The following is a 12,907-nucleotide window of genomic DNA, read 5'->3' as shown; positions in this document are numbered from 1 at the left end:
GGTTCCATCCCTAGCGCCACATGGTCCTCCAGCAATATGTCTGGCATAGACTCCGAGCACCTCTTCATGTAACCCTGAAACAAAAGAATAAGTCTGCAGATTAGAATTAAGAGTGTAGCTAAAAGTAAAATTAACAGGGACCTTTACAACAGGTTAAATACTGTTACCACTTAAGGCAGAAATTAATACAGGCCTGAGAGAGGAGGTGATATGCTTGTTTTGCATGTGACTGATACTGGTTCAATATAAAGTACCTCATTTGGTTCCTCAAGCACTAGCAGGGTGACTCTTGAGCACAAAGCCAGAAATAGCCAGGTGGTCCTAATGACCCCGAAAAAATCCAAAAGATGAAGTTTTAGTTTTCTATGTCAAAAGCACAAATTCTTATTAGTAAAGATCCCTTTGTGTTAGATTAAAAATCCTGGGGCCGGAGAGATAGCATGGAGGTAAGGCGTTTGCCTTTCATGCAGGAGGTCATCGGTTCGAATCCCGGCGTCCCATATGGTCCCCCGTGCCTGCCAGGAACAATTTCTGAGCCTGGAGCCAGGAATAATCTCTGAGCACTGCCGGGTGTGACCCAAAAACCAAAAAAAAAAAAAAAAAAAAAAAAAAAAAAATCCTGTTACCTGTCAGTTTATACTAACAACAAACTGTTTAATTTTTAAACACTTTATTGAGGTATAAACACATGCTACATATGCCATAAAGTTGTGTGATGGTAGTTAGTTTTTTTTTTGGGGGGGGGTTTGGGCCACTCCCGGCGGTGCTCAGGGGTCACTCCTGGCTATCTGCTCAGAAATAGCTCCTGGTAGGCACGGGGGACCCTATGGGACACCGGGATTTGAACCAACCACCTTTGGTCCTGGATCTGCTGCTTGCAAGGCAAACGCCGCTGTGCTATCTCACAGGCCGATAGTTACAGTTTTAGAATATTTTCAGCACTCCAAAAAGAAACAGAGTAATTACTTGTTACTCTCCTCAAGCCCCTCCTGCCCTAGCCCTTCTATAATCCAATTTCTATTTTTCTTTATTTTAATAACATTTAAAATGTGCATTATTGTTGTTCTTATGCTTATTTCCAAGTCATTGACTCAGTGGATTAATAGCTTTTAAACTAATCAGGTTTGCAAATCCCATGAGATTCTCACATAAAAAAAAACATTTGGACAACATAGTTCATTATATGATTATCTGTCTTCTAAGAGTTTTGATATGAAAAATATGTTCAAAATTCTGTTTGTGCGGATTGGAGCAATTGTCCAGTAGGTAGGGTGTTTGACTTGCACATGGCCAGCCCTTGTTCATTTCTCAAAGACTCCTGATGCCCCAAAACCTGCTAAGTGTGATACCTGAAAGCAGAGCTAGGAGTTAGCCTTGAATGCTGCTGAGTGTGGTCCAAAGGCAAAACTATTTTTCTGTTTCTGCTACTTGCTAGCTCACATAACTAATAGAAGGAATAAAACTGTTCTAACCAGACTCAAAACTGAGTTCTAGGGGCCAGAGTGATAGCACAGTGGGTAGGGTTTTTGCCTTGTACACTAGCTGACCCAGATTTGATCCCTGGCATACCATATCATTTCCCCGAACCCACCAGGAGTAACACCTGAGCGTTGCCAGGTTGGCCAAAAAACCAAAAAATAAAAACAAGACTGAGTTTTATTTGTGTCAAACATTCCAGGCTTTCAGTCAGTAATGGGAACAGCTGTGGGAATTTCCTATGGCATGCTATTATCTTTAGTAATAGTGTCATCTACTTTAATGTCTTCTTTTGGCTCAATGATTCGTTCTATCTGTGAATAGCCTGAACTCCCTTCTCAGATTGGGGTTGCTGCCAGAAGTCCTACTGCTGTTGTTAACATTATTTTCCTGGTTTAATGGTGTCAGATTTATGGTGAGGTTGCAGCTATTTTTTTCTTGTGAATCAAAAAAAGGTAATTTTTATTGAAGTTTATTTAGAAATATGTGAGAGGAGAGAGGGAGAAAAGTGTTCAAAAGAAAACACAAGCTTCTCTGGAGTGGAACTAGGCAAGCAAAGAAACAGAAGAGCAAGCATATAGATACATGTTCGAGGGGTTGCAACTATTTTTAATTACCATGTGTGCTAATAGATAAACTGTCCCTTCAAAACTTTCTATACCATTAAATTCTAAAATTTCATCAGTTTGGGGTTGGAGAGCTAGTACAACAGATAGGTGATTGCTTTGCATGCAGTTGACCCAGGTTCATTCTCCTGGGCACTATATGGTCCCCTAACCTCCAGTAGGAGTAATTCCTGAGTGTTGTAATTTCAGGAGCATTGCAGCATGTAGCCCAAAAGTCAAAAATAAAACAATTTCATCAACTAATTGCTAGTTGTCCCATGTTATGAATCAGATCACCTTACGTAAGCTAGAATATGAGTCCTGGGACCATCTCCAAGGTATGTAGTATCACCATTTGACCCAAAATGTTCAATGTTGTAAAAATGAACAAATTCTGTGATGTGTCTGTGAGGGAATGTTTGTAATAAGAGATGCAGCTTTTAAGTCACGGGGGATTCCTTTAACTAGTCTTGCCTTATTTTTGGAATGACAATCCACAATACATTGGCTAAAACCTCTCTTTTCATTAGCTTATTGATACCTAAGGTACTGTTACCTGCTTCTTTCTTTCGTAAAAATTCCTAAGCAGAGGCTGGAGAGGTAGCTCAACTGGCAATGCATAAGGCACATGGAGTTCCAGTTTGTTCTTGGTTATTGAAGAGTAGCCACTATGAACCACCAGGTGTGACTCCAAAATGAAACAACTCCTGAGCAGTGAGTTGGTTTATAGAACTGCTTTATGATAATTATTATTCACAAAGACTAAGTCTATCTGGGTAACTGCATACCATACTAAAATATCAATATTAGGTACCTCACAAACATGTTGCAGAATCCTTAAAGTTCCCCAGATGTTAAAGATGTTGCCTTTCCAAATGAAAACCAGTGAAAGAGGCACCGGAGTGGGAGCACAGTGGTAGGGCGGTTGCCTTGCATATGGCTGACCCAGGACGGATGCGGGTTCAATCCCCAGCATCCCACATGGTCCCCTAAGCCTGCCAGGAGCGATTTCTGAGAAAAGAGACACAAGTAGCCCCTGAGCGCTGCTGGGTGTGGCCCAAAAGAACAACAACAACAACAACAAAACTGAAATTCAGTGTGCCAGCAGCCTTGGTTATGCTGAGTGCAGGGCTGCCTCTCCAGAGCAGAGTGCCTGGCTGCAGCCTAAGGTGCACCTGCAGAGGCAGCTCAGTGCCCAGTGCTGATGATCGTCACTGAGTTCCACAGGGTAACTGGAAGTAAGGCAGGTAATAGACGTAACACGATTCCTCCCTGTGTGATAGGCCAGGGCTGTAGTGGAAGTGTCTGAACAGACAACCATCCCATTTACCATCTTGCTTTTCATATTGGATACCAGTTGCCAGGCTGGGGTTCTCTGTATATTTTTCTCTCACCTCCATCTCCCCAGCCCTACATTATCATTAGGTCAGCAACCATAATTCTCTTTACCCTAAAGTCTTGGCAGCACACACAAATACACACAATGGGTCTGTATATGTTTTCTTTTTTTTTGTTTGTTTGGGGGCATGTTCAGGGCTTAGTCATGACCCTACACTCGGGGGATCACACTCCTCATGGTCTTTGTGGTGCTATATAGTGCATTTTAATGGCCACACCTGGCAGTGCTCATGGGACCACATGTTGCCCGGGATTAAACTAACTGGCTAAATGCAAGGCAAACACCTATGTAGTTCTCATAGTAGCTGGCCCATGTTTATTTTATTCCTTTTCACTTTATGTTTTGGAGGCCAAAATGTATGGTGATCAGGGCTTAGCTTTCACTCTTTACTCAGGGATCATCTCTGAAAGGGCCAGGGGGATCATATGGGATGCCAGGGATTCAGCCCGGGTCAGCCACATGCAAGACAAATGCCCTGCCTGCTGTCTTACTGCTCTGCCCTATTTAATTTATTCTTACTACTTTGAAATATGCTATTCTCCTTATGCTTGTGCAGATGTGGTACTGCTCCCTCATTCTTTGTGTGCCAGTGTTGGTTTCCATAGTGTCATTTTTTTTAATACCCCCTTCGAGATTCATGACCGCCTAGCAGTTAGAGCTTTCATTGGTATGTTGCTTTCTCTTTTTTGGGTTTTGGGCTCAGGGGGTTACTTACACCAGGAGTAAGGATTTCTTTTATTCAGAAATCACTCCTGGCAGGTTCGGGGGACCATACAGGATGCTGGGGATCAAACCCCAGTGGGCCATATGCAAGGCAAACACCCTGCCTGCTGTGCTATCGCTCCTGCCCCATGTAGGCATCTTTCACTTTGTGCCTTTTTATCTTTCTGTTTACCCAGTACAAAGCCTGATCAGACTTTCTCAAAAAAAGCCTTAAATTATATCAGCATATTTTATTGCTCTCAGGCCTTTTCCCATCCAGAGCCCCTTTATTACCCTTCTTTAATATTAATACCCCATTTTCTTTTGCAGTCACATTTTCTGTGTTCTATGTATCCTTATTTTATATCTTCCCCATCTTTATTAAGCTTAAATCCTTTTTAGAAAAATCCTCTTCCATCTTTCATGTAGTGTCTTCCTCCAATACCCAGACTTCTATAATTTGTAAGTCCTCTTTATTCCTTTCATTCTTTTTGTTTGGTTTTGGTTTTGGTTTTTGGGTCACGCTCAGCAGTGCTCAGGGGTTACTCCTGGCTCTGCACTCAGAAATCACTCCTGGAAGGGTTGGGGGACCATATGGGATGCCAGGAATCGAACCACTGTCAGTCCTGGGTCGGCCTTGTGCAAGGCAAACTGCTGTGCTATATCTTTGGCCCCCAATCTTTTTTTATTGAGGTCCTAGTTTTTTGTTTAGGTTGTTTGGTTTAGGGGCTGCACCTGGCAATACCCAGGGGTTATTCCTGATATTTCACTCAGGAATCATTCTTGGTAGAGTTCGGGGGTACCATATGGGATGCCTGTTTGGCTTCATGCAAGGCAAGTACTTTACACTCTATATTATCACTGCTGCCCCCAAACTATTGTAGTTTATAATACTATTAAAGTCATTGTCCCTTTCATTCTTAACGTTCCCAAAAGCTTATGATCTGATATTAGGATAATATCTAGTATTCACTTGAGTACTTTCTGAATCAATGTGGTGCAATCTAAACCATTAGCATGGAAATAGACGCTGTAAAGATGAGATTTCCACTTGACTCAAGTAGGAATTTTCCTGCTAGTGTTGATTGGTGGAGTTTTATTTAATATCATCTGAAGTGGGACCATTTGTATCACACATAATATCGCCTAGTGTGAAATGAGATGAGATTGTTCATTGTTTTTTTATGCTTCTATTTTGATTGACCCGAGAAATTGAATGTATTGCCTTGGAGAAGGTAATTTTCATGGTTTATATTATATTGAATGTAATTCTTCACAATAATTAGACTTAGAAATGTTTACTCAAGGGCCAGAAAGATTAAACATTCCTTTTTGTTTGGGGTCACATGCAGAGATGCTCAGGGCTTATTCCTGGCATATGCTCAGGAATTATTCCTGGCAGGCTTGGGAGACCATATGGAGTGCTCAGGATCGAATTCAGGTCAACATTTATGCAAGGCAAGTGCTCTGACGCTGTTGTATTGCTCCAGCTCAAAAGTCAATACATTTTTATTATAAAGATTTTTATGTTGTGGTCCCTTCCCATCCCATGTTCATCACTTTACTTCCTGAATTTGAATTCAGACTTCAAGCCAAAGAGCCAATATAGAGGTTATTGCTTGAGCTTGCTTGTGACCAACCAAGACTTAATCCATGGCACCAGCTTTGATCATGATCCCCTGAGCACAAAGCCAAGGGGAAAAAAAAACAAACAATAAAAACTAACAAAAGAGGGGCCGGAGTGGTGACGCAAGTAGTAGGACGTTTGCTTGCACTGACCCAGGATGGACTGCAGTTCCATATAGTCCCCCAAGCCAGGAGCAATTTCTGAGTGCATAGCCATGAGTAACCCCTGAGTGTCACCGGGTGTGACCCCCCCAAAAAAAAAACAAAAACAAACAAAAAGTATGAAGTTATGGAAATAATCTTCTTAAAACTACTATATGCAGAGGCAGGAGTGATAGATAGCACAGCAGGTGGGCCGTTTGCCTTGCATGCAGCTGACCTGGGTTCAGGACCCTGAGCACCTGGTTTGCCACTCCCCCCCAAATCTAAACAAACTGAAAATGTGCAGACATAGCTCTTGAAGTATTGAATTAATACTGTTGTGAATTGATAAGAGACTGAAGTCTACTGCTAGACTACAAGGCAGAAAGAGAAGCCTGCGTTTAACTTCTAAAGAAATGATGTTTCAAGCAGTATATCAATATAATGATCAAAGAGCTACTAAGTTTCTTAATAAATTTAATAAGTGGTAATAGTCTTATATTTTGTTTGTCAAACATGTACTGAACATATTATTAGGCATTGTACAAGATTCTGTCCTAGTGTCATTTTTTTCCTCTTATTGTCAGAAGCATCCAGTTTAGAGGGTAATCTGTCACTCACCATCACCCAACCATTTCATTTTAGTACTTTACCTAGGTTAAATATTACATAGCTGTAATTTGGTATCTAACGAGGCTTCAAAAGTGCTCTCATTTGAACAGATTGTTCCTTGGCTATGGGAAATTTATAGCAAAATTTACTGCAATTAAAGTAAAAAATACTCAATATTTTCCCTCAACCACTCTCTAGAGGGCAGTATTATATACATCTGAAATGATCCGATTCCAACAAAAAGAACTTGTTTGTGTATTAAAATCAGAATCAAGTGATGCTCTTAACACATTGGAACCAATATTATGAATAAAAGTTACTCTTTTACTAAGCAAAAAAGACTGGGGTCAGAGATATAGTAGATAGAATGTAAAAAGAAAATAAATACTAAAAATTTATAGTCAGAATATTAGGTTTTGTTTGTTTTCTTTTTGTTTTGGGACCACACCAGTGCTCAAGATTTATCCCTGCTTCACTCAGGGGTCAGTCGTGGTAGCGCTCAGAGGACCATATATAGTGTGTAGAGAATTGAACTCCAGGTTAGCTCCCTACTTTCTGTACTATCACTTAGACCCAAAATATTCATTTTTTTTGTTTTTTTTTTTGGGTCACACCCGGCAGCACTCAGGGGCTACTCCTGGCTCCATGCTCAGAAATCGCTCCTGGCAGGCTCAGGGCACCATATTGGATGCCAGGATTCGAACCAGTGACCTTCTGCATGAAAGGCAAATGCCTTACCTTCATGCTATCTCTCCGGCCCCAAAATATTCATTTCTTTTTTTTTTTTTTTTTGGACCACACCCGGTAATGCTCAGGGGTTACTCCTGGCTATGTGCTCAGAAGTTGCTCCTGGCTTGGGGGACCATATGGGACACCGGGGGATCGAACCGCGGTCCGTCCAAGGCTAGCGCAGGCAAGTCAGGCACCTTACCTTTAGCGCCACCACCCGGCCCCAAAAATATTCATTTCTTATTGGAAAAATTGAGCTTTGATGTCTTGCTTATGTAAGATGGTCAATAATATGCATGCTTTAATGTTTTTCGTAACTAATAACTTTACATGGCAGGGCAGAACAAGTTTAGGGACAAAGTCACATGTATGCCTTGCATCTGGCCCACCACAGTTTAATTCTAAGTACTACGTGATATCCAGAGCATCATGGGAGGTGGCTCTGAAGGCTTCTGAGTACCACCTGGTGTGGCACCACAGCTCCTAACAGAAGTACAAGTACTTTCTTTTTCCCTTTTTTCTTTTCTTTTTTTTTTTTTTTTTGGTTTTTGGGTCACACCCAGCAGCATTCAGAGGATACTTCTGGCTCTACACTCAGAAATTGCTCCTGGAAGGCTCGGGGGGGCCATATGGGATGCTAGGATTCGAACCACCGTCCTTCTGCATGCAAGGCAAACGCTCTACCTCCATGTTATCTCTCCAACCCCAGAAGTACTTTCTAAGCACCCTTCATTGAACCTCCAGCCCAGTTGGCCAAGAACAACCAGTAATGACTGCCAGCTCCCAGTTGGGAGCTCCCTTCCCCCCAATTGTTGCATGACTAGTCATAATAAATTCTGCATTATATTGGTGTTTTTAAATTAGGATAAGCACTTGAAAATTAATATTCTGGATGAGCTATGTCAACTAACCCAGTTCAATCTTTGCATACAGGAGACCTGGACATTGCATGAGCCCCTGAACACCTACAGGAATGATTTCTGATCCTAGAGTAGTTAGCATTGAGCAGTGCTGGGTGTGTGGCTCAATGACTAGAGCCAAAAGTAAAATAATTATTTCTGTTTCTATGTGCTTAATAGCACTTTTAAAAGGGAAAATAAAAATTGAAGTTTTTCGCTTGTGACTTGAAATCATGTGATAATGTAGAACGCTAGTACTTAGACCTATTTTAGTTATTACGTAAGTTTTATGTCATTAGTGGGTCATTTTTTATTTCCTAATATCAAAATATATTGCTGATGTTTCTACAGTTTGGATTGCCTAATGTAATGTTCTCTTTTTAGAAAAGGTGGACAAGTTCTGTTATTCAAGAGAAGATGACTTTGAACAGTTTTGAAGGATCTAAAACTTGTGTGCCTGCAGACATCAATAAGGATGAAGAATTTGTAGAAGAGTTTAACAGATTAAAAACTTTTGCTAATTTCCCAAGTAGTAGTCCTGTTTCTGCATCAACATTAGCCCGCGCTGGTTTTCTCTATACTGGTGAAGGAGACTGTGTGCGGTGCTTTAGCTGTCATGCAGCAGTAGATAGATGGCAGTATGGAGACTCAGCAGTTGGAAGACACCGGAAAGTATCCCCAAGTTGTAGATTTATTAATGGCTTTTATTTTGAAAATAATATTACACCACCTACAAATTCTGGTGTCCAAAATGGTCAGTACAAGGCTGAAAACTGTATGGGAAACAGAAATCATTTAGTTGTAGACAGACCATCTGAGACACATGCAGAATACCTTTTGAGAACTGGGCAAGTTGTAGATCTATCAGATACCGTGTATCCAAGGAACCCTGCCATGTGTAGTGAAGAGGCTAGACTAAAGTCATTTCAGAACTGGCCAGATTACGTCCATTTAACTCCAAGAGAGTTAGCCAGTGCTGGACTCTACTACACAGGTATTGATGACCAAGTGCAGTGCTTCTGTTGTGGTGGAAAACTGAAAAATTGGGAACCTTGTGATCGTGCATGGTCAGAACACAGACGTCACTTTCCTAATTGCTTCTTTGTTTTGGGCCGTAATCTTAACATTCGAAGTGAATCTGATGTTGCAAGTTCTGATAGGAATTCCCCAAATTCAACGAATTCTCCAAGAAGTCCAGCTATGGCAGATTATGAAGCACGAATCGTTACTTTTGGGACTTGGATGTACTCGGTTAACAAGGAGCAGCTTGCAAGAGCTGGATTTTATGCTTTAGGTAAACCTTATTATAAAAACAGACTAATTATGGATGAAGCAATAGTACTGTGGGTAGGTGCTTGCCGTGCATGCAGCTTACCCAGATTTGATCCCTAGTATCACTTATGGTCCCCGTAAGGAGTGAACCATGAGTACTGCCAGGTGTGGCCCCCCCAAAAAACAATAAAAGACTAATAATGTTCCAACTGGAACTGGAGTGATAGCACAATGGGGTAGGGCATTTGCCTTGCACGCGGCCAACCTAGGTTCAATCCCCAACATCCCATTTGGTCCCCCGAGCCTGCCAGGAATAATTTCTGAGCTCAAAGTCAGGAGTAACCCCTGAATGCTACCAGGTGTGGCCACAAAAAAAGTAAATAATGTTCCAACTATCCCATAGCTCTTAAAATAAATGGCTGGAGAATTTTGAACTCATAAATATTTAGGTATAACTGGCATGATTATACCATTATTCTTCTTTTTTTTGGTTTTTGAGTCACACCCGGCAGTGCTCTGGGGTTACTCCTGGCTCTATGCTCAGAAATCGCTTCTGGCAGGTACGGGGGACCATATGGGATGCCAGGATTCGAACCACGGACCTTCTGCATGAAAAGCAAAACCTTACCTCCATGCTATCTCTCCGGCCCCTACCATTATTATTCTATGATGTTAATATATGTACTTTTAGCCACTGAATTCATGTGAAAAAGTTCATTTAAATATCTACTATGTGATTTATCTATAATTCACAACAACCATGTGAGTTTAACAGAGTTTAGTTTGGCTGATACTAAAATTGACATCTGCCTTTTGTACATAGACCATATGTTTGAATAGTGCTGTATTCTACCCTGATTGAAATGAGTGCTTTTCAAGTGAACTGCCATAGCACAGGAAGGACTCGTGGTGTGATGGTTTCTGGAGTTATTCAGAAAAACTTACCATGATGTATCTGATCCATTTCCTTTAAGATGGAATAGTGCTAAAATACAAAATATTGGCTATAAAATTTGGTTTGTTTACTGTTATGTAGTTAGAATCTTAGATTTACCTTGGAATTTTAGTATGTTAAAGCCTCATGGTTTGAAAAAGTTTTAAGTGTGGTGATGTTTGACCTAAACAACATGTTAAAAAAAGAATTGCCATTTTTTTTCACGTGAAAAGTGGGTACTTTTTTTTTTTTTGGTTTTTGGGCCACACCCGGCGTTGCTCAGGGGTTACTCCTGGCTGTCTGCTCAGAAATAGCTCCTGGCAGGCACAGGGGACCATATGGGACACCGGGATTCGAACCAACCACCTTTGGTCCTGGATCGGCTGCTTGCAAGGTAAACGCTGCTGTGCTATCTCTCCAGGCCCAAAAGTGGGTACTTTTGCCTTCTGTAAAATACTTCAAATTTATTCCGTGAACTTAGTGTGTTTTCTTCCCAAATATATTACTTACATGTGAATTTTAATATTTTCTTCTAAAAAGTTCTGAGATTTTCATATCATTTAAGATTTTCTCGAATTTCTTTTTTTTGTTGTTTTTTTTTTTTTTTTTGTTTTTTGTTTTTGTTTTGTTTTTGGGTCACACCCAGCAGCGCTCAGAGGCTATTCCTGGCTCTACACTCAGAAATCACCCCCAGCAGGCTTGGGGGACCACATGGGATGGCGGGATTCGAACCACTGTCCTTCTGCATGCAAGGCAAATGCCTTACCTCTGTGCTATCTCTCCGGCCCCGATTTTCTCGGATTTCATGATGAGTATAAGTTGCTTTTTTTTTTTTTGAGTATAAGTTTCTAACTGAGCAAATTTATTGTTTTTCTCTTTGTATGTTTTCTTAGGTGATGGTGATAAAGTAAAGTGTTTTCATTGTGGAGGAGGACTAACTGAATGGAAGCCCAGTGAAGACCCTTGGGAACAACATGCAAAATGGTATCCCGGGTAAGATATTTAAAATTTAATCAGTCCAAGGCAAATTGGGCAGTGCAGTGAATGGAAAGACCTGAATAACTTTTCACCTCAACTATTTTTGCTTTTACCATGGCTGGAAATTCACACCAGGTCTCTAAAAATGGGGTCACCTACTTTATAGGGAAAAATCATCTAAGCCATGTCTAGCGACCATTGTTTATTACATCTGTGACATTCAGGTTATTCTATTCTTTTTTGATTTTCAGGCCACACCCAGTGGTGGTCAGAGCTAGCTCTATGCTCAAGGTCACTCCTGGCATGTTGGGGACCAAAGGCAGTGCCAGAGATCAAATCAGGGTAGGCTGCATGTAAGACAGGTCCTTTACCCCTGCACTATCTCTCTGTCTGCCAGATTATCCCATTTCTTTGGGGTTTATTTGTGATACCAGAGATAGAACCCAGGGCCTTCCTCATGTAAGCAAGGCAAGTGATCTACATATAGCTGAGTTACAACCTTGCCCCAGATTATTCCATTTCTAAATGCCAAATTAGGAATACACACTTTTGTTATTAGAAGAGATCAAATAGTGGGTAGAGTGCCTTGTACACAGCAATCCAGATTAGGTGACCTGTATGTCATATAATTCCATGTTTCCATGAGGAGTAATTTCCTGAGCATCACTGGGTGCGGCCCCCAAAAAAGTTTAAAATGAAATAGATTCTTTCATAATGAACACAAGAAAGTCCATGTTGCCTAGGAATCTATAATAACTCATGCCCATATTAGCAAATATTAGTTTATCTTATTGGTTCTAAGACAGTGTTCTAGTCTTTGAAATCAGGACACATCTGGTGGTGCTTTATTGATAGAAAATACTCAAGCTTTTTATAATCTGTGGCATCTTAGAATGACGACAATCCTCTAAATGTCTCTTTGCCATCTTTCTTTAAAATATATAGGGGCTGAAGAGATAGTACAGGGTATAAAGACCTTTATTTTGCATTTGGCTGACGCTGGTTTGATTCTTCACACCACATATGTTTCCTCTGAATACTTCTAGGAGCAGTCCCTGAACACAGCTGTATGTGATCTATCCCCCCAAAAGGATAAAATATACATAATGTAACATGTACTTTGTATACATATTTCATAATGTAAGATATGTAACTGGCATTAATGTTTGAGTTACAAATAGTGTAGCCTAAAACCTGAGTCTGAAACAAAATTTAACTTTAAACAATTTTCAATGGAAAGATTCAAATGTACATTCCTTTAAAATGTACAATGCATATTGGGGGTTGGAGAGATAGCACAGCAGTAGGGCATTTGCCTTGCACGCAGCCGACCCAGGCCAGACCACGGTTCGATTCCCAGCATCCGTATGGTCTCCTGAGCCTGCCAGGAGCGAGTTCTGAGCACAGAACCAAGAGTAATCCCTGGACACTGCCAGGTGTGACTCAAAAACTCCCCCCAAATAAAAAAATAAAATATACAATGTATGGGTCCAGAGAGAGAGAGTGAGAAAGTAAGAGAGTACAGCAGTAAAGG

General features: G+C 40.9%; 1 protein-coding gene across 2 annotated transcripts in view; it reads left to right on the top strand.

The window, feature by feature from the left end:
- XIAP (X-linked inhibitor of apoptosis) overlaps positions 1–12,907 on the top strand; it is a 42,148-nt gene that overhangs the window by 16,870 nt on the left and 12,371 nt on the right. For both annotated transcript variants that reach the window (XM_049767083.1, XM_049767082.1), the window contains exons 2-3: positions 8,574–9,483; positions 11,289–11,388. In XM_049767083.1, coding sequence (XP_049623040.1) covers positions 8,607–9,483; positions 11,289–11,388 — 977 coding nt within the window. In that variant the 5' untranslated portion in view covers positions 8,574–8,606. The remainder of the gene's footprint in view (positions 1–8,573; positions 9,484–11,288; positions 11,389–12,907) is intronic.

This window comes from Suncus etruscus, chromosome X (genome assembly GCF_024139225.1).
Source record: "Suncus etruscus isolate mSunEtr1 chromosome X, mSunEtr1.pri.cur, whole genome shotgun sequence".
Lineage (NCBI taxonomy): Eukaryota > Metazoa > Chordata > Mammalia > Eulipotyphla > Soricidae > Suncus > Suncus etruscus.
Note: the sequence above shows the minus strand (reverse complement) of the source record. Positions and strands in the feature narration are given on the sequence as shown.